This window comes from Hipposideros armiger, unplaced genomic scaffold (assembly GCF_001890085.2).
Source record: "Hipposideros armiger isolate ML-2016 unplaced genomic scaffold, ASM189008v1 scaffold_283, whole genome shotgun sequence".
Taxonomy (NCBI): domain Eukaryota; kingdom Metazoa; phylum Chordata; class Mammalia; order Chiroptera; family Hipposideridae; genus Hipposideros; species Hipposideros armiger.
Window position 1 is genome coordinate 409,536 of NW_017731633.1, and position 19,052 is coordinate 428,587.

The 19,052-nt window shown below is 51.3% G+C and overlaps 2 protein-coding genes across 3 annotated transcripts in view; both read left to right on the plus strand.

Moving 5' to 3' along the window:
- Positions 1-6,294, plus strand: part of GRWD1 (glutamate rich WD repeat containing 1) — a 9,360-nt gene extending 3,066 nt beyond the window's left edge. The window contains exons 4-7 of the mRNA XM_019658382.1: positions 3,414-3,627; positions 3,718-3,860; positions 4,004-4,201; positions 5,232-6,294. Coding sequence (XP_019513927.1) covers positions 3,414-3,627; positions 3,718-3,860; positions 4,004-4,201; positions 5,232-5,549 — 873 coding nt within the window. The 3' untranslated portion in view covers positions 5,550-6,294. The remainder of the gene's footprint in view (positions 1-3,413; positions 3,628-3,717; positions 3,861-4,003; positions 4,202-5,231) is intronic.
- Positions 6,295-6,385: 91 nt separating this feature from the next.
- Positions 6,386-15,634, plus strand: KCNJ14 (potassium inwardly rectifying channel subfamily J member 14). 2 transcript variants are annotated; one of them, XM_019658383.1, is made up of 3 exons: positions 6,386-8,336; positions 11,962-12,721; positions 14,482-15,634. In XM_019658383.1, the coding sequence occupies exons 2-3, from the start codon at positions 12,014-12,016 to the stop codon at positions 15,076-15,078; spliced, it is 1,305 nt and encodes a 434-aa protein (XP_019513928.1). In that variant the 5' UTR covers positions 6,386-8,336; positions 11,962-12,013; the 3' UTR covers positions 15,079-15,634. The 2 variants fall into 2 exon arrangements, with proteins under 2 accessions (XP_019513928.1, XP_019513929.1); XM_019658384.1 differs by having other exon boundaries at positions 6,386-6,933.
- The last annotated feature ends 3,418 nt before the right edge of the window (positions 15,635-19,052 follow it).

Here is a 19,052-nt window from a genome sequence, read left to right on the forward strand (position 1 = left end):
AAAAAAAAAAAATCTTTAAAAAAAAAAAAAGTAAAAAAAAAGAAATAATTAATTTCAACTGTAGATACAAACTGAAGTTCTCTACCCTGTTAGAAACAATAGTTTTTTTTCCTGTTAACTAGTTATGTATGTATGATCCAGGTACAGGAAGAAGCAAGTTAGTAAGTCAATTTTCACCTAAGAAAATGTGTGCTTTTTCTCTGCCCTTGGGCAGTTCTAATTTCCAGTCAGCCAGCCAGCTTTTGAACCTGATATAATCACATATGTGATCCACTGCTTGTCATTTTCCATGAAGACTTCACACGGGCTAGAGAAAGAAAAAGATAGAGCATTCAACTAAGATCGCTGAGCTGGCTCTAGTGTTTCACATCACCAGTGGTTCTTGCTTAGCTTATATGCATTATTATCGAGCCACCAAGAACCTGCTGAAAACCACACTATACCTAATACAAATGTATATTCCTTCTAGAATAATTGTTTTTTTCATCATAAACTATTTAGGCTATTTTATCGTAAGGGACAGGTCCTTTAAAAAAATTAATAATCGCCTAGTTTATTTTCTAACAGCCAAAACTGCATTAGACAGATTTCATTCAAGTGTGCTGTAGCCCTGATAAAAATTCTTATAGACGCAGAGAAGACATAATTGTACTCTGCAGTTCTTGTAAGAATGGTTCCTATGGAAATGGCATCATTGAGCTACAGCCATCATCTGTCATAGAATCTATATGGCCTCGTTAGAAGAACTTAGACGCACACTTCATAAATGAATTGTGTATTCGACCTCACAATGATATGTGACATAATGCTAACTCCTAAGAGATTACATGTCTTGTCCCCTCACAGTGAACACTGTTAAAAAAGGAAAATTGACAATACTCAAACAAAATGTAACTAATATGTTTTTGAAGAAACAAATGAAAAAGGATCATTGAAATGCTAGGTGTTAAATCTATGTTGTAGCATCTTTTCTAAATCCATGTTCTAGACCCTTACAAAACAATGATTTCATTGTAATAAGCCTTAATTCATGTTACAGAACTACCTTTCCTGCCATAGGAATGTTGATATTTCCTTTAGTTTTGGTTATACCACACTAAAAGGATAGCCAATATTTGTTGATTCTATCTCTTCAAATGTGTATATTTTTTCCTCTTCTGTAAAACGGTGAGAGTTACAAAACTTAGCTGATGTGAGGATAGAATGGAATAACATAGTTATTTCAATTACTGACATACAGTTATTCCAGGTGCTTGTAGTGTGAAATACATGTTTTCTGTTATTCCTCAGGAACTGTTCTGGGCAGTGGGTTACTTTTTGGTTTTTTTGTTGTTTTTTTTAATTGGGGAATTGGAGGAGGGGAAGTGTTGGGGAATTGGGGAAGGGGAACAGCCAAGTTGTTGTCCTTCAGTCTTAGTTGTGGAGAGCACAGTAAGCTCAGCTCCAAGTCCAGGCTCGCCGCTCAGCTCAAGGTGCTGTGTTCAATTAGTTGCGGGTGGGCATAGCCACAATGTGGGAGTCTAACCAGCAGCCTCGTTGTTAAGAGCGCACGCTGTCCACTGAGCCATCCAGGAGGCAGCTCAGCTCAAGGTGCTGAGTTCAGTCTTGGTTGCGGGTGGGCATAGCCACCATCCCATGCGGGGGTTGAACCAGCAGCCTCATTGTTAAGAACGCACGCTCTATCCCCTGAACCACCCAAGTGGCAGCTCAGCTCAAGGTGCGGAGTTCAGTCTTTTTGTGGGCAGGCATGGCCCACCATCTCAAACAGGCAACCTTGTTGTTCAGAGCACGTGCGCTCACCAGCTGAGCCATCCTGCCACCTGTTGGCAGCTCAGTTCGGGCGCAGCTCACTGGCCCATGTGGGAATCAAACTGGCGACCCTGTTGCTCAGAGCTTGCACGCTTGAGCAAGCTCTTAACCAACTGAGCCACTCGGCCGGCGCCATGTGGGGTTACTTTTGTGTTTCAGGCTTATAGCACCTGCTGAGGAGGTTGCTGTGTGAATTCAATGAGATAACATGTGAACAGCACTTATAGCAATGCTTGATCCATAGTTCTCACTACAAGGTTCCTTTGTAGTATTACCATGTTTCAGGTCATGTTCTAGACCCTGGGGATTTAACAGGGAGCAAAAGGTCTCTGACTCCATGAAACTTATATGTTAGTGGGGGAGAGAACAAAAAGAAACTAAGTAAATGTGTACCATGTCAAAGGTGCTAAGTGTTATATAGAAAAATAAAGCCAGGTAGAGGAGTTAGGGTATTCCTGGGTGGGATTGCTATTTTAAATAGTGTGGTCAGGGAAGTATTCACTGATAAAATGACATCTGAACAGAGACCCACAGGAAGTGAGGGAGCGAGCCAAGAATATCTGTGGGAAAAGATTTGCAGGCAAGGGAAACAGGTGCAAAGGCCCTGGGGTGAACTTGGCATGTTTGAGGAATTTTGAGGGAAGCTGGGGACACCAGTGCATCTAAAGCAGAATGGGCGAGGGGAGAGTGATAAGATTTTAGGGGGTGGGCACGGACAAGACAGGTTGTTTAGGGCCTTGTAATCCATTATAAGGACTTGGCCTTTACTTGGAGAGAAATTGGGAGCCATTAGAGAGTTTAGAGCAGAGGGAAGATGGGATCTGACTTGCGTTTTAAAGGGATCCCTCTGGCTGCTGTGTTGAGAACAGGCTGCAGGGAGACCAGGGCAGAAGGACAGTCCTATAGTAATTCAGGGGAAGGATGACATCAGTAGTAGTACCATGCGTGACAACAATAGAAGTAGTGAGAAGAGGTTGGAAGTGGTGCGTTTTCTGTGGAACCAGCAGCCTAGGTGGCAGGTGTGAGGAAGAAAAGATAAGTTGAGAATAAGTCCTGTTGTTTGGGCCTGAATGGGAGGAGTAGTAGGTTGCAATAACAATTATGAGCTTGGCTTTGGTCTTGTGAAGTTGGAATGGTCAGTGTGCTATGAACCTGGAGTTCAAGAGAGAGGTCAGGGCCAGGGGCTACAGGAAACCCGGAGGCTGAATGGAATCTCCTAGTGAGTAAATACACAGAGCCAAAGAAACCTGAGGACTGAAGCCTGTGACTCTCCAAGGCGTAGAGGGTTTCGGAGACCATGAGTTTGAACACACTCCCTGGGGCTGGTGAGAATTACAGCCTCTTTTCCCACGAGTCTTGAAGGAGTATGGTTCTCCCACCATCACTATCTCCACCACAGAATGGGCAATTGTCCCAGCTACCAAGGCGGTCTTGTAGGCTGTGATCCTTTCCCACAGAGGTTTCTGGGGGTATAGTCCCAGCCCCGAGGGGCGGGGGGGGGGTTCTGAGGAACTGCAGTTCTGGTTCTCAGGGATGCTAGCAGCTGTGGTCACCACCTGAGCCTATTGTCCCTCCCACCTCACCTCCACTTCTTCCCCCTGCAGATGTCGTGGCTGGGTGAGGAGCCCGTGGCAGGGGTATGGTCAGAGAAGGGCCAGGTGGAGATATATGCACTGCGGCGGCTTCTGCAGGTGGTGGATGACCCCCAGGCCCTGGTGACCTTCCTCCGGGATGAGCAGGCCCGCATGAAGCCCATCTTCACCTTCGCTGGCCACATGGGCGAGGGCTTTGCTCTTGACTGGTCTCCCCGCGTGCCTGGTGAGTCTTGGGGGTGATTACTTGGTCCTGGGAGGTGGGAGGGCGCTATGACCAGCTGGAACCAGGTAGTTTCCTGACTTCCTTCCCCAGGGCGCCTGCTGACCGGTGACTGTCAGAAGAACATCCACCTCTGGACACCTACGGATGGTGGCTCCTGGCACGTGGACCAACGGCCATTTGTGGGCCACACATGCTCCGTGGAAGATCTGCAGTGGTCCCCAACCGAGGACACAGTGAGGAAGGGCTGGGAGCCTAGACCCCTGGGTTTTGGGGGAGGAGGGAGCTGGAGGCAAGTCCTAGTGAGGGGCCCACTACTAGTCCCTGGTCTCTGGGGTGGGGGGGAACCCCGGGGTCACTCAGACCCCTCCTTGTCTAGGTATTCGCCTCCTGCTCAGCTGATGCCTCCATTCGCATCTGGGACATCCGGGCAGCCCCCAGCAAGGCCTGCATGCTCACCACTGCCACTGCCCATGATGGGGATGTCAACGTCATCAGCTGGAGCCGCCAGGAGCCCTTCCTGCTCAGTGGCGGGGATGATGGGGCCCTCAAGGTCTGGGACCTGCGGCAGTTCAAGGTACTTTCCCAGCAGGGCATCTGGGGCTGGAGAAGCTCCTGCTCCCAGCAGCCACTAGGATTTGTGGGTTATCCCCCTTAGATAGTTTTGTACACAGAGCTGGGAAGGCCCTTTGAATTGGGGTCCAGACCCTTCTGGGTACAGATGAGGAACCAAGCTCAGCAAGAGGAAGGCTTGTAGCTGATATGGAGTCGCTCACTCTACCTGTTGGAGAGCTAACAGGAGACTGGGCAGCGGCAGAGACCACAAGTCCTATCTGCCTATGGGGAAGCCATGGATTTTATAGCGTCAGCTGAGAAACAGAGCCCAGCTCACTCAGCTGCAGGAGAGGAAACTGAGGCACAGAAAGGACAGGAGCAGACAGATGTTAAGGCCTCGCTAAGAGTTGACTTCGTAGAGCTGAGAGGGACTCTGGGCAGGAGAAATTGCTTCTGGCATCCCTCTGGACAAAGTCATAACCTCACATGACTCTGTGCCTTCCCGGGACCACCATGGTATAATCTTTTCTCCCCTCCAGTGTAATGGGTTCTCTAGAATCAGCCCTGGAGAAGCTTCTAGGAATGGATTCCAGCCCCCAAGGCAGGTGTATGGTCGGGTCACATGCCCAGTGGATTGACCAGTGGAACTTTGGAGCCACTTCTCCAAATTAGAGACCCCCATCCCCAGCAGCACCTTTGCTTAGGAAAAGCGCCTTCATTCTTTGCATTGGCTGCCTCTGAGCCTGGGAGTCGTGCTTCTGCCCCCTTTAAGGCCATAGAATCAGCAGGGAGAGCACTTAGAGAAACACCCCATCCCTGGGAGGGGCTTCTTTCCAACTGAAACCACAGTTCCCAGCAGCCTCTGGGACAATTATGTCTTTATTACCATTTGTATTTTGCCATCAGTCCCTTCAGAGAATCTGGGCTTGTGGGGGGCTCATGGGTGGAGCACTGGTTGAACCCTAAGGCTGGAGAGAGGTGGAGACTCTTTCTGAGTCACCCCAGGAGTCAGGTTGAGGCACGCAGAGCCCCTGACTCTCGTCTTTCCACAGTCTGGCTCCCCAGTGGCCACCTTCAAGCAGCACGTGGCCCCCGTGACCTCCGTTGAGTGGCACCCCCAGGACAGTGGGGTCTTTGCAGCCTCGGGTGCAGACAACCAGATCACACAGTGGGACCTGGCAGTGGAGCGGGACCCCGAGGCAGGTGACGCGGAGACCGACCCCGGGCTGGCGGACCTCCCCCAGCAGCTGTTGTTCGTGCACCAGGGTGAGACAGACCTGAAGGAGCTTCACTGGCACCCTCAGTGCCCCGGGGTCCTGGTCAGCACTGCTCTGTCTGGCTTCACCGTCTTCCGCACCATTAGTGTCTGAGACGGCCCAGCAACATCTGGTCTGGCCTTGTTCTTGGCTATGAAGTTGAAGCAGGTTGTCCTGAAGGGACTCATTCAGATCTCAACAGATCTGAACACCACCAGTCAGTCCCCCTCCAGAGGAAGGACTTCGTTTGGCCCGATGGCCGCCATGATGGATTCTGTTTGACTTACTGTTCTTTGAAAGGACTAGGTTTGGTCCAGTGACCCCTCTCACCAAAGGATATAATTGACCCATGACTCTAAAACAACTTGGTTTGGTATAATGACACCTCCAACCGAAGAACATGGTTTGACCCATGATTCCCTAAAGCCACTGGCTTTGACTCCAGTGACCCTCCCACCCAGAGACTTGGTTCAGCCCAGTGACCTTCCCCCCTACCAGTGAGGACTCTGTTGGCCCATTTCCCACATGGGCCTGGTGTGGCCCATGGTGCTGTGGATATTTTGTCAGCTGTGGCACTTGGCTTGCCCCTTTATTCCCTCTGCCCCAGGACCCAGTTTTGGCCCTTGGTCTCTTTCAGGGAACTCAAGTACTTCACATGGCTAGACCGAAATTGAGGGGTGGGTTCCTCCAGCAGAAGTAGGTTTTGCCCCTTGTCTTCCTGCCAACCAAGTTTGGCCAAGACTTCCCAGTGGGGGGCAGCATGGACCTTCTCCCCTCCTTCCTGTGCTCAAGGTAGGCACTGTGGGGGGTGGGAAGTCGGGGGCTCCTGAGAGGCAGTAAAAGACCAGGATAGGCCTGATGTGTGTGAGATTTCCTTCTGGCCACTTCCCTCTGAGAAAACGGTGGAGGAGCAGGAATCTGGCACCTGCTCCATGCGCTCCAACCCTCAACCTATTGGGTGCTACCCAGCGTGCCTTCCCTAAATTTTATTTCCTCTGGAACTCTGGATCTCTGGAGGGTACTCACGTGTGGCCCCCCACACATGCTTTTTAAGGCTTCACCTCAGAGGGAACCAGGGAGCCCCCCCATTTCTCTGTCCTTCCATCACTGTCCCCTTTATCATGATCTCACCATTTCTTTGTTCCATCATCTGTCCCCATCGTTTTCTGCCCCATTTGTATCCCCATCTTCCTGTGTCTCCTGGCCCACATGCACTGTCTTCCTGCCCCCTCCCCCCTTCTGTGTCTCTACTCTGCCATCGTCTCCTCTCTAGCCTGCTTGGGCTGTGGCCCAGATGCCTGCCTGGCCATCCTCCCTGGCTCCCCCTCTGCGGCTCTGAGCTGGCCCCACCCCCTACCCCCCCTCTGGCCAGGCCTCTGATCTGCCACGGAGATCGGGTGCCCGGCACAAGGCCCCTGGGGCCAAGGACAGACTACAGCCCCTCAGCACCCACAGAGGAGCCCCCAGCAGAGGGCATGGGGGTGGGCTGCCCTAACAGGTATGTGCCGCCACACAGGCCCTGGGCAGGAGTCCCGGGCCTGACAGCCATCCCACCCCCATCCTCCTTGCTTGGGCATCTCTGCCCCAACATCCCCCCATCCTTGCTGTTTCCCCTCAGGAAGGTCCTATTTTACCCTCAGTGACAGAGTAGCAGCCCCAGAAAAATTTCTCCCCACAGGTTTGGTGTCTCCAACAATGACCCCATCTCCATTTTCTGCTTTTTTTCACTGTCCCATCCTCCATCTCAACAGAGTCTCCCTTTCTTGTCCCATCTCTGTCTCCATTGGTCCCTGTCTTCGCAACTCCATTTCCCTGTGTTTCCATTTCCTAAGACTTGTCTCCACGTCCTCTTTTCCAGTTGCTCCTCACCTGCCTGTTTCTGTCCCCTGCTCCCTGTGCCCCTGTCCTCTCCCTCTGGGTCTTTGTACCCTCCCTCTAGGTCTCTGTTCCTCTCTCCTTGGGCCTCTGTCCCCTTTTTTCCTGTGGTCTATGTACCCCCCCATCTCTGTCCCTCCCTCTCTGGGTCTCTGTCCCCATCCCTCTGGGTCTCTGTTTACCCCCTATCTCTGTTTTTCCCTCTTTCTCAGGCTCCCTCAGCATCCCTCTCTTCCTGCCCATCTCAGCCTCTGTACCCTTGTCTTTCCAGTGTCTGCCTCCACACCCGCCTTCTGTCAGTCTCTGCCCTTCAACCTACTGCCCAAACCCCACTGGGAGGTGAGGGGGAGAGGGAACACCCAGGGTCCCAGGGTAAGAGTGTAAAAGTGTTTCTCTTTTGGGGGAAGGCGGTCGGGCTTGGGGGTGGCCCCGGATTAGACAGTGACTTTGACACGAAGTTAACGCACCTTAAGCCCCATATCTCCTTTATATGGAAACATTAAGCTGCTCTCAGGTCGGGGAGGATCAGGGGAGGACTTCAGGCTCTGGAGCCTTCTGCCTGCCACTGTCCTGCCTTTTCTGGGGTAGGGGTGCCCTGAGCCCAAGTCATATCCACCCCAGCCGGCTGGGCCATGCTGGATGCAGACAAGGCCCCTGGCGGTGAAACCCCCATGCTCACCCCCGCCCCACCTGTCTGCTTTGTGAAATAGACATGGTCACATCTGCCTCACAGGGCTGAGTATGAGACTCGATTTAGGAGGCTGTCCTGGGTTGGAAAGGCTCAGGACCCAAACTAACACCCCACCCTCACACCACATTGGTCTGGCCAGGCCTCTGAGCTGGTTCACAGGTTGGGGAACCAACCTGTGAACCGGGGCAATGACTTTGACCTCCCAGTGTCCTGAGCAGTCGACATGAGCAGTGGGGTCTGGTGGAGTCCAGTGGACAAGCTACAGACATCTGAGGAGCGCATCCTGAGGCCCAGGACATAGTAGGTGTTCAAGAAACAGGAGCATGCTTGATAAGGTCTGTGGTTTATCACTCAGGCTTTGGTACCCAAGAAATCTGATGGAAATCCAGGGTTTGCCATCCCCGAGTCGAGGGACCTGAGCCAAGGGATGGACCTCAGTGGCTCAGTTTGCTTTCCTGTGAAAAGCAAAGTCTCCAGGGTTGTGGTTAGAGATAGGTGAGTGGGTCTGAGGAGGTCCAACCTGGGGCCGGGGCTGCATCAGTGGGAGGCCAGCCCGCCTCTCCTTACCCTGTCATGGTGGCTCTTGAGAGGGAGCCTAGTACGTACTGGGGACTTCCAGGCAGGAGAGGACTGCATACATTGAGGTTGGAGCCTGGATTCTGACCTCAAACCTGTCCCCTTCAGACTAGCTTCAGTTTCCCCTTTTTGGAGGAACAATCTCTAACACCCAGGGTAGTTGGGGTGAAAAAGAGTTGGGGTACATCGTGGGTGCTGGACACAGCCAGAACCAGTCCACTCTGACCTGAGCCACAGCTTTGCCTCTATGGGATGGGGGTAATAAAACCTCCAGGTGGCAGGGGTCTCCAGTTGGTCATGGACAGCAGGTGCAGAGCTGGAGAGGATGGGGAACAACCATTGGTATTGAACTTAACATTAATTAGCGTACTACTCAGATGGGAGTGCCCCTGGCTCTGCCAAGAGACCCATGAGGATCCCAGAGCCTGGCACAGGGACATAGTACATAGGTGCTTGGTAAATGACAACCAATATGCAAAATATTTCACCCCTGACCCAAACAGGTCCTGGAGATGCCAGATATTACCTCTGCAGCTGCAGGAGGGTGATGAGGTCTGCAGGTCCATCTTCCCTTTTCTCCTCTCCTCCACCCTGTCGAGCTGCTTAGTTCACTCTAGTTCACAGATGGGGGAACTGAGGCTCATAAAGGATGTGACTTGCCACCAATTATACGGTTACCAAATGGCAGAGCCAGGATCCAACCTAGAATTGCCTGATTCAAAAGCCCGAGGTCTTTCTTCTGGATCACTCTTCCTTTCATGGTGGCAGTTTTTAATCCCTATCCCACAGTTGAGTAAACAGAGGCTCCAGAAAGGGAAGCCAGTGGTCCCAGAGCACACAGTGGGTCAGCAACTGAGCCAGGATTGGGCCCTGAGTCTATATGACAAAGGCCCTTCCTGACCTTGAAGAAGTCCAATTTCCCCATTTTACGGTTGAGGAAACAGGCTTGGAAAGACTTGCCCAAGGTCTGAGGATCACGGTGGAGCCTTTTCTTCTTTCTTTCTTTTTTGTAAGCTTCATTGACATATAATTCACATGCCATACAACTCAAACATTAAAGTGTACAATTCAGTGGCTTTTAGTATATTCACGGAGTTGTGCAACCATCACCACAATCAATTTTAGAACATTTTTATCTCCCTAATATCCTCTGGCTCTTATTATTCCCCAATCACCCCATCTCCCCAGTCCTAGGCACCACTAGTCTACTTTCTCAATTTATAGATTTGTCCATTCTGGCCATTTCATATAAATGAAGGTATACAATATGTAGTAATTTGCAATTTGGCTTCTTTCACTTAGCATAATGTTTTTAAGGGTCATCCACATTGTAGCAGGGATCAGAACTTCATTTCTTTCATTACTGGGTAGTGTTGCACTGTGTGGATATACCACCTTTTATTTATCCATTTATCAATTGATGGACATTTGGGTTTCCTACTTTTGGCCATTGTGAATAATGCTGCTGTGAACAGTTGTACACAATGTTTGTGTAGACATTTGCTTTTATTTCTCTTGGGAAATACTTAGAGGTAGAATTGCCAGATCATATGGCAACTCTGTTTAACCATTTAAGGAACTACCAGACTGTTGAGGGTGCCACTTTTTGTACATCCTCGTCAACACTTATTTTCTGGTTTTTGTTTTTGTTTTATTATAGCCATCTTAAGTTGGTGTGAAGTTGTATCTCATTATGGTTTTGATTAACATCCCTGATGGCTAATGATGTTATCTTTCCATCTACTTGTATATCTTTTTTGAAGAAATATTTATTCAGATCCTTTGCCTATTTTTATTTTTTTAAGAGGTTTTTATTGGGGAATTAGGGGAGGAGAACAGCATTGGGGAGTTGGGGGAGGGGAACAACGTTGGGGAATCGGGGAAGGGGAACGGATAAGTTGCTGTCCTTCTGTTCTTCAGCCTAGTTGTGGAGGATGTCGCTTCACTGGCCCATGTTGGTTTTATCATTGTGCTCTTCCCGGGTGAGGAAGCTCGGTCGCCGGCCCCTGGACGGCTGCTCACGGTGGCTCTTGACAGCTCACGCTGGCTGCCGGCCACTCATGGTAGCTTATGGCAGCCCACTGCACCTTCACTGCAGCCTATGCCTGTGATTGACGGCAGCCCAGCTCCAGGTCAAGCTGTTGTTCACCATCTTAGCTGTAGAGTGCAGTGTCAATGGCCCTAATGTGGGATCCAAACTGGGGCCCTGTTGCTCAGAGCTGGCATCCCAAGCCAACTCTTAACCAACGCGCCACTCAGCTGGCCCATCCTTTACCTATTTTTAAATTGGTTTGTCTTTTTATTATTGAGTTGTAAGGACTCTATATGTTTTAGATACAAATTTCTTAGATATATGTTTTACAATTATTTCTCCCATTAATGGGTTCTCTTCACCTTGTTAGTGTCCTTTGAAGGACAAAAGTTTTAACTTTTTTTTTTTTTTAAGATTTTTATTGGGGATTTGTGGGGATGGGAACAGAATTGGGGGAAGGGGAACAGACAAGTTGCTGTCGTTTTGCTCTTCAGTCTAGTTGTGGAGGACGTTGCTTCACTGGCCCAAGTTGGGTCCATCATTGCGCTCTTCCGGGCGAGGCACATCAGTCATCGCTTCTGGATGGCCACTCACAGCGGCTGCTGGCCGCTGGCTACATACGGTAGCCCATGGCAACCCACTGCCACAGGGGCTGCAGCCTACGCCGTCGCTGGTGACTCACAGCAGCCCAACTCCAGGTTGAGCTGTTGTTCAGCATCTTAGCTGTAGAGGGCAGTGTCACTGGCCCTCATATGTGGGATCCGAACCGGGGCCCTCTGGCATCCCAAGCCAGTTCTTAACCATCGCGCCACTCAGCCGGCCCCAAAAGTTTTAACTTTGAAGAAGTTTAGTTTATCCTTCTTTTCCCTTTTGTTTCTTGTTTCACCTGTTTCTGAACCACAGGTGATCTCAGAGTTCCAGGTCATCTCTCCATACTGAATCCCTTAGTTGTTATGAGTTTGGACTCGGAACTAGACTGCAAGCACTCAAATCCCAGCTTCTTCAGCTGTGACCTTGGACAAGTTAAACATTCTGTACCTAAGTTTCCTCATCTGTAAAATGGGGATAATGTCTAAAGTGTGGTGAGGCTCAAATACATAAATTCAGGTAAAGTGCTCACAAGTGCCTGGCACTGTATTAAGATTGGCTCTGGTTATAGTGGTGTTTGTTATAAGTATCTCTTGTCATTACAAGTATTATTGTGGTTGTTGCTGTACTGTTCTGACTTTCAAGGTGAGTATCCTTCCACCCATTTTCCAGATGAGGCTGCTAAGGCCCACAGAGCAAGCCTGGCCAATGAACCCATCCATTCTTGACTCCTCTGACATTGCTGCCATATCTTGTCACTGCAGGTTCGGGGCGCCCGCCCCCCACTAGGCCAAGTGGAAGGGGTGCCTCTGCCCAATGGGCCTGGCCAGGGCTCTGCGCCGCATTAGCGGCGCCCTGGAGCCAGAGGACAGCCCGGCAGGTGATGAGGAGGAGGCCAGGCCGGGACTGTGTCGCAATGGGTGGGCGCCTTCCTCGACTACAGTGAGGAGGCGCCGCGGGCGCTTTGTCAAGAAGGATGGCCACTGCAATGTGCGCTTTGTGAACCTGGGGGGCCAGGGCGCACGCTACCTGAGCGACCTGTTCACCACGTGCGTGGATGTGCGCTGGCGCTGGATGTGCCTGCTCTTCTCCTGCTCCTTCCTCGCCTCCTGGCTGCTCTTTGGCCTGGCCTTCTGGCTCATCGCCTCGCTGCACGGCGACCTGGCCGCCCCGCCACCGCCCGCCCCCTGCTTCTCCCAGGTGGCCAGCTTCCTGGCCGCCTTCCTATTCGCGCTGGAGACGCAGACGTCCATCGGCTACGGCGTGCGCAGCGTCACCGAGGAGTGCCCGGCCGCCGTGGCCGCCGTGGTGCTGCAGTGTATCGCCGGCTGCGTGCTTGACGCCTTCGTCGTGGGCGCTGTAATGGCCAAAATGGCCAAGCCCAAGAAGCGCAACGAGACTCTGGTCTTCAGCGAGAACGCCGTCGTAGCGTTGCGTGACCGCCGCCTCTGCCTCATGTGGCGCGTCGGCAACCTGCGCCGCAGCCACCTTGTGGAGGCCCACGTGCGGGCCCAGCTGCTGCAGGTGCGCGGCCACCGCGGTGCCCTGCCGCTGCCCGCGGAAGCAGGCAGGGACCCTTTGCGGGATGGGGTGAGAGCCCCGGGGGATTGTGGGAGATGTAGGCCTATGAGCGAGGTGTGCTTATGGCCTGCAGGGCACGTGGACTACAATTCCCAGCAGTCTCTTGGCAGGGACCTTCCCGCCGACTTGTGGTCTGGGGTTGGGTCCCGGAGCAGGTGTAGGAGATGTAAACACAAGAGAGAGGTCTGTGACCAGCTCTTCTTGCAGGACTAGACTTGAGACAGATTTTGAGACATAAAGAGCTTCCTAGGGCTTGAGGATGAGCCCTCTGTGGGTATTTGGGAAATCTAGATCTGAAAGTGCCCCTCTTGGCCTGTAAAGGCTCTGAACTACAATTCCCAGAAGCCTCTGCGGACAGGGAAAGTGGTCCGATGGGGTGGTCTGATGAGATAATGTCGTTTTGCGAGTGATGTAAACCCTCAGGTTTACCATTTCCAGCGGCCTGTGACTTGAAGCCAGGCCCCTGTGGGATTGTGGGAGATGTAGATCCAACGTTGGGGTGCAGCTCATGCTACAGAGCTGTGGAACACAATTCTCCATGGCCTCTGGGCATGGGGTCCTGCAGCCTTTGTGGGAGACTTCATTTCTCAACTCAGTGGCCCAGTCTCTCCCACCAGCCTCCTGCTTGGAGGAATACAGGGCTGGGGCTGGGAAACTTGAATTTTAGCTTCCCAACCAAAACAAATGAACAAACAAACAAAAAAACCAAACTACAACTCTCATTGGCTCCTGGAGTAGTGGCTCCCTCTGACGCCCTGCAAAAGGGACTTCAGTGTTTCTAGAATTGTGGTCAAACTGCCCAAACAAATTCTGGGGCAGTAGCTAGCTACCCTTGTCTAAGTAGACACTTAACCCTGGGCAGAGGTTAGACTTGAGTTAGAGGGAGGACAGCATGGTGGTAGGAACCACAGCTCCCAGCAGCCTTTGGGGTCCTGGGAGATAGCTGGAAGAGAATGGGTCCCAACCCCACACCTCTGTCTCCTGCTTGACTGAGACACCAGGATTCATGACCGGAAGGGATACTGTCTCTTCCAGAAGTCTGTGGGGCACTGACATAGCCTGGGAGGTTGTTTTGGAACCAATGGGTAGATAGGGTAAAACTGCCAATACCTGGTCTAGGAATTACATACCCCCACTATACACAAACATATATACACACAAGGGGATGCAGGGCTTGTAGTTGGGTTGGGGGTGGGTGGTGTGCGAAGAGCCCAGGGAATAGTGGTGGAACACAGGATGTTGGACCTAGGTTGTCTTGGTTTATTTCTCTGGCCGAATATTGAAAGCCATTTTTCTCTCCCTCCTCTCTTTCTCCAATCGCTGGTCGGATGTCATTCTTATCTTCTGTTTCTTTAACTTCATCTCTGCCTTGCTCATTTCTGTGGTTCTATATGCCAATGTCACTCTGTCCCTCTCTTCCTCTGCCCCCTATCTTTCTCTTCCTTGGGTTTCTATCCCCAAACCCTCTCTGAGTCTCTGTCCCTCTCTGCTTATCTCTGGATCTCGGTCCCCTCTTCTTCTGGGCCTCCATTCCTCTCTCTCCCTGGGTCACCATCTCCCCTTCTCTGGGTTATTATACTCACCCCTGCCGGTCTCTGCTCTCCTCTTTCTCTGCATCTCTATTCCTTTCTGTCACCATCTCTGTATCCTTTCGTCTCCATGCTTCCTGCTGTCTGTCTTTGGACCCTTGCCTTTGGCTACAGCCTCGAGTGACCCCGGAGGGTGAGTACATACCACTGGACCACCAGGATGTGGACGTGGGCTTTGATGGTGGCACTGATCGCATCTTCCTTGTGTCTCCCATTACCATCGTGCATGAGATTGACTCCTCCAGTCCTCTGTATGAACTAGGACGTGCTGAGCTGGTCCAGGCTGACTTTGAACTAGTGGTCATTCTTGAGGGCATGGTTGAGGCCACAGCTATGACCACACAGTGTCGCTCTTCCTATCTCCCTGGTGAGCTGCTCTGGGGCCATCGTTTTGAGCCAGTCCTCTTCCAGCGTGGCTCCCAGTACGAGGTTGATTATCGCCACTTCCATCGCACTTATGAGGTCCCAGGGACACCTGTCTGCAGTGCCAAGGAGCTGGATGAACGGGCAGAGCAGGATTCCCACAGCCCCAAGTCTAGCTTCCCCAGCTCTCTGGCTGCATTTTGTTATGAGAATGAACTTGCTCTGAGCTGCTGCCAGGAGGAAGAGGAGGAAGAGGAGGCCAAGGAGGGGGATGAGACGAAGACAGAAGATGGGGCTGCCAGCCCTCGAGTACTCACACCAACCCTGGCACTGACCCTGCCCCCATGATGCCAGCTGGTGTCCCCTTGTTTGTACCCCCTTCCCAGCGGTAACAAGATGGAGAGACAGGGTCCTCTTCTGGGGTGGGGGCAGGTGTTCTCTAAGACTGACAGGTCCGCTGGGTAAATTATTAGCTGGTGAAGTTCTGCCATGCCTAGTGGACCTACATTGGACATACTCGATCTTAATTCCTCTACATTCTGTGCTCCCTTCGGAGACCGCTTTATCAGCCTGATTCCTGAGTCTCACTAGAGCGAAGGGATTCAGAATTCTGGACGATCCAAGAGGCAAGGACTGATGGTTCTAGATTCTTCTATATGGCTGGCTTGGGTTGTTGAACAGGGTCAGAAATCAATGGTATGGTCCACCTCTGGAGGAGGAAGTCAGCACTTCTCCATCAGCAACAGCGATCAAAAGTTCGTAAGTCTGGATCGACCTAAGATTCAAGGGACTGTTGCTTCTAGACTCAGCCAACTAAGTAGCAAATCACTTTTTTCTAGACCACCTAAGGAAGGAGAGTTATGGAATGCCCAAGAATTCAAGACTGTCTTGATTGACCAAAGACAAGGAATGTTGACTGCAAGTCAAGAAAAGACCTGTGGTTCCAGAAAACCCATATTTTGAGATTCTGTGAATCTAGATTGACCAGAGGCAAACACTGGTGGTTCTACAGCAGGTTTGACCTAGAGAATGGAACTACTCCAAAAACTAAAGAGTAATGTTCCTAGAATGCACAAAACAATGGAGAGAGAATCTGTGGGTCTAGAGATTAAAGTGACAGATTGGGCATTCTTGGTATTAGGTAATTCCAGACCACTGGCTGTAGAACATCGAAGCAAGCGGATAATCAGTGCTTCTAAATGATCCATAGGGTTGTTGTTTTTTTAAGTGCCATTCTAGAATGTCCAAAGGAATCAAGATTCTGTGGCTCTAGATCACAGAGTCAAGGAAGGAGTGGCGGTTCTATTATAGATGTCTGAGATTTGCTGGTTCCAGTTTGCCCAATGAAGTTGAGACTCTTGATTCTAAATGACTTCTTTGTGCTTCTGTAATGCCAAAAGGAACAAAGGCTCGAGGGATCCAGAGTTGTCCATTATCAAAACCTGGAAGTTCTGATCAGCTCTTAGTTCTAGGAGGTGGACTCAGGACTTGATAGGCAGAATTTCTGGGCTAACCTAGAAGGTGAGGGCCCAGGCAAGACCCTGTGGATTGTCGCGTCTCGCATGACATGGGCAGTGGGAGAACGAGAGGGGGCGGCAAAGGGTTAAGCAATAAAAGAAACAGCAGCCAAGAGTTAAATGAGTGTGGGGCCAAGGGTCTCCAGCCTTGTGGACTAAGAGCCCCGAATCAGGCTGACATGCCGCTTTTATTATTCCACATACCCGGAAGTAGCATTGTTCTCTCCACAGTCTGTGAGTCTCATTCCTGAGAACATGCTCAAACCAGATTACGCATGCCTGCAAGCTGCTATTACGGAGAGTCTGCCCACAGTGATAAGACAGATGCTCTGCCTTCACACACCCTATATGCAAATGACCCCAGGAAGATAAGATTATTGTGCTGAGGACAGATACTATCACACCATCAGGTCACTTCCCAAGCAGGTTGAGGGAAGGAATGTAGCTACAGAGGTAGAAAACCTCCAGTCTCTTTGGGGGGCGGGTGAGGGCTCATGCCCACCTCCATCAGCCCCGAGATTTCTCCTGATGGCCCCCATGCGACCGTGCCTGGCTTAGGTTGTTCCTTCCTCGAGGCATCTTACCCATCATTGACTAACCAGCCATCTTTTGGGGCCAAACAGGGAGACGCCAGGTGTATAAGCAGTGTCCTCAAAAGGGTCAGTTTAGGGTTAAGCGCAGGGGGACAGACGGCTGGACAGCTGCATGGCAACAGTGGGTAACAGGGCTAGTTATTGGGCAAGGGAAGGGAGAGGCCCAAGGCTGGTGAATCTACAAAGCTCTGGAATGCTACATCTAGTGATGTGTGTCCTATTTCTTAAACATGTTATACATATGTGTATTATACATATTATAAATACAGATATCTATCTATTTTTTCCCCATGGTTCCTTGGGTTAGAAATGAAGCTTGAGCTAATTGGAACAGAGTCCTTTACAAGGATTGGGAAGCTTTTTATTTTTAAAGATTTTATTGGGGAATTGGAGGAGGGGAACAGTGTTGGGGAATTGGGGAAGGGGACCAGCCAAGTTGTTCTTCAATCTTCGTTATGGAGGGTGCCAGTTGCCATCTGGCTTCCTGGCGGCAGTTCGTGGCCTCTAAGCTCAAGGTACTGTGTTCAATCTTAGTTGCGGGTGGGTGTAGCCACCATCCCATGTGGGAGTCAAACCAACAGCCTTGTTGTTAAGAGTGCACGCTCTATCCACTGAGCTATCCAGGCAGCAACTCAGCTCAAGGTGCCGAGTTCAGTCTTAGTGGCGGGTGGGCATAGCCCACCATCGAACAGGCAATCTTGTTGTTACACCAGCTGAGCCATCCTGCCACCTGTTGGCAGCTCAGCTCGGGCGCAGTGTCACTGGCCCATGTGGGAATCGAACTGGCAGCCCTGTTGCTCAGAGCCCACACTCTTAAGCCAACACTTAACCAACTGAGCCACTCGGCTGGCCCAAGGATTGGGAAGCTTTGCTCTAAATCCCAATTCTGCCCCTATTTTGGGCGAATCACTCCCCTCTCCTCACCTCAGTTTCCCCATCTGTTAAAATAGGGCATTGAAATTTCTTCAAGGAACTTTCAACCAGGATGATTCCTCAATTCACTGAGGGTAAGGTGGGGGTGGGGGTCCTAGAGATTTCCCAGCTCTCCCTGGTACTGGAACACATAGCCCTCCATGGGCAACTGGTATCAGAGATGCTCTTGGAGGCCAGCTCTGAACTGGGATGTCTGAATGACAGGGCAGGCAAGGAGTAGTGAGGGCTGTGGCTATGGGCTGGAATCACCTCTTCCCTGGTCCAGCTTGGAAGAGAGTGGAAGGAGGAGGTAGCTCTGAGTGCCAGGGGAAAGTATGTGTTTAGGGGAAGACTTGTCCCCCAGATTAAATCACTGGGAGCCCTCATGGTGTGTCTGTTACTGCTGCTGGGGCATGGGTCCTCGGGCCTGTTCCCTGCCCATGCTGCTATCTACCTAAATGTCCAGCAGGCTGGGAGCCAGCTGCAGAAGGAGCCAGTTCCAGGGAGAAGGACACATTCCCACCCCTGTGTCCAGGACTGAGGACGAGCATCTATCTACACATCAGCCTGCCCAAGTGCTGCAGCAACCCAGGTCCCCCCTCTGGCTCCCCCACCTCCCTTTATCCTTCAGAATCCTCACATAATAACCGGATGGGATTAATTAGCTGGCTGCTCTCCCAACTCAGGGTGTCTGGGGTAGGGACTGGGAGCAATGGAAACACAGGGATGGAGAAGGATGTTAAGTTGGGGGTGAAGGGACAGGAAACGGGTTCTGTTTGGGAGGAGAGAGAGTAGGGTCAGGGCTGGCACAGCCTGGGTTTCCACTGCGAGGGCAGGGCCTGGGCCACTCATAAAGGTCAGTGAGGGGATTAGGAGGCTTTGTGTCTAATCTGGCAGTTTAACCAGGTCCTGGCCCTGCATCTGACCCCACCTGCCTAGCCCAGAGGCAGCGAACAAGGACGAGTCCCAGACACCACCTCAAACCCAATTATGGACCTGCCCATGACCGGGGTGCCCAGGTGCTCCATCCTGCCCAAGGTCCTGCACCTGCTTTGCCTGCAAGGACTGAGAATGAGAGGCTGGGGAGGGGAAAGGGCCTCAAATGCGGAAGGACTCTCAGAGGAGGAAGGCGTTTAAAAAGAGCAAGAATGTGAGAGAAGGGGGAACCTAAAGTGAGGCGAGTTGCAAAGGGGGGAATGGACTTTTAGAAGGGAGAAGAAATCAGAGAGGTGGGAAGGTGCCGAGGGAAGGAGTTGTCAGAGGGGGAGGATGCTAAAATAAGGGGAGGAGTTTGGGGGAG

Bases quoted from the DNA above. Each gene is read 5' to 3' on its own strand.
- KCNJ14 (XM_019658383.1), top strand. From the start codon at position 12,014: ATGGGCCTGGCCAGGGCTCTGCGCCGCATTAGCGGCGCCCTGGAGCCA. The intron at 12,722-14,481 runs GTGCGCGGCCAC...CTTTGGCTACAG, and splicing joins TGCGGGCCCAGCTGCTGCAG to CCTCGAGTGACCCCGGAGGG.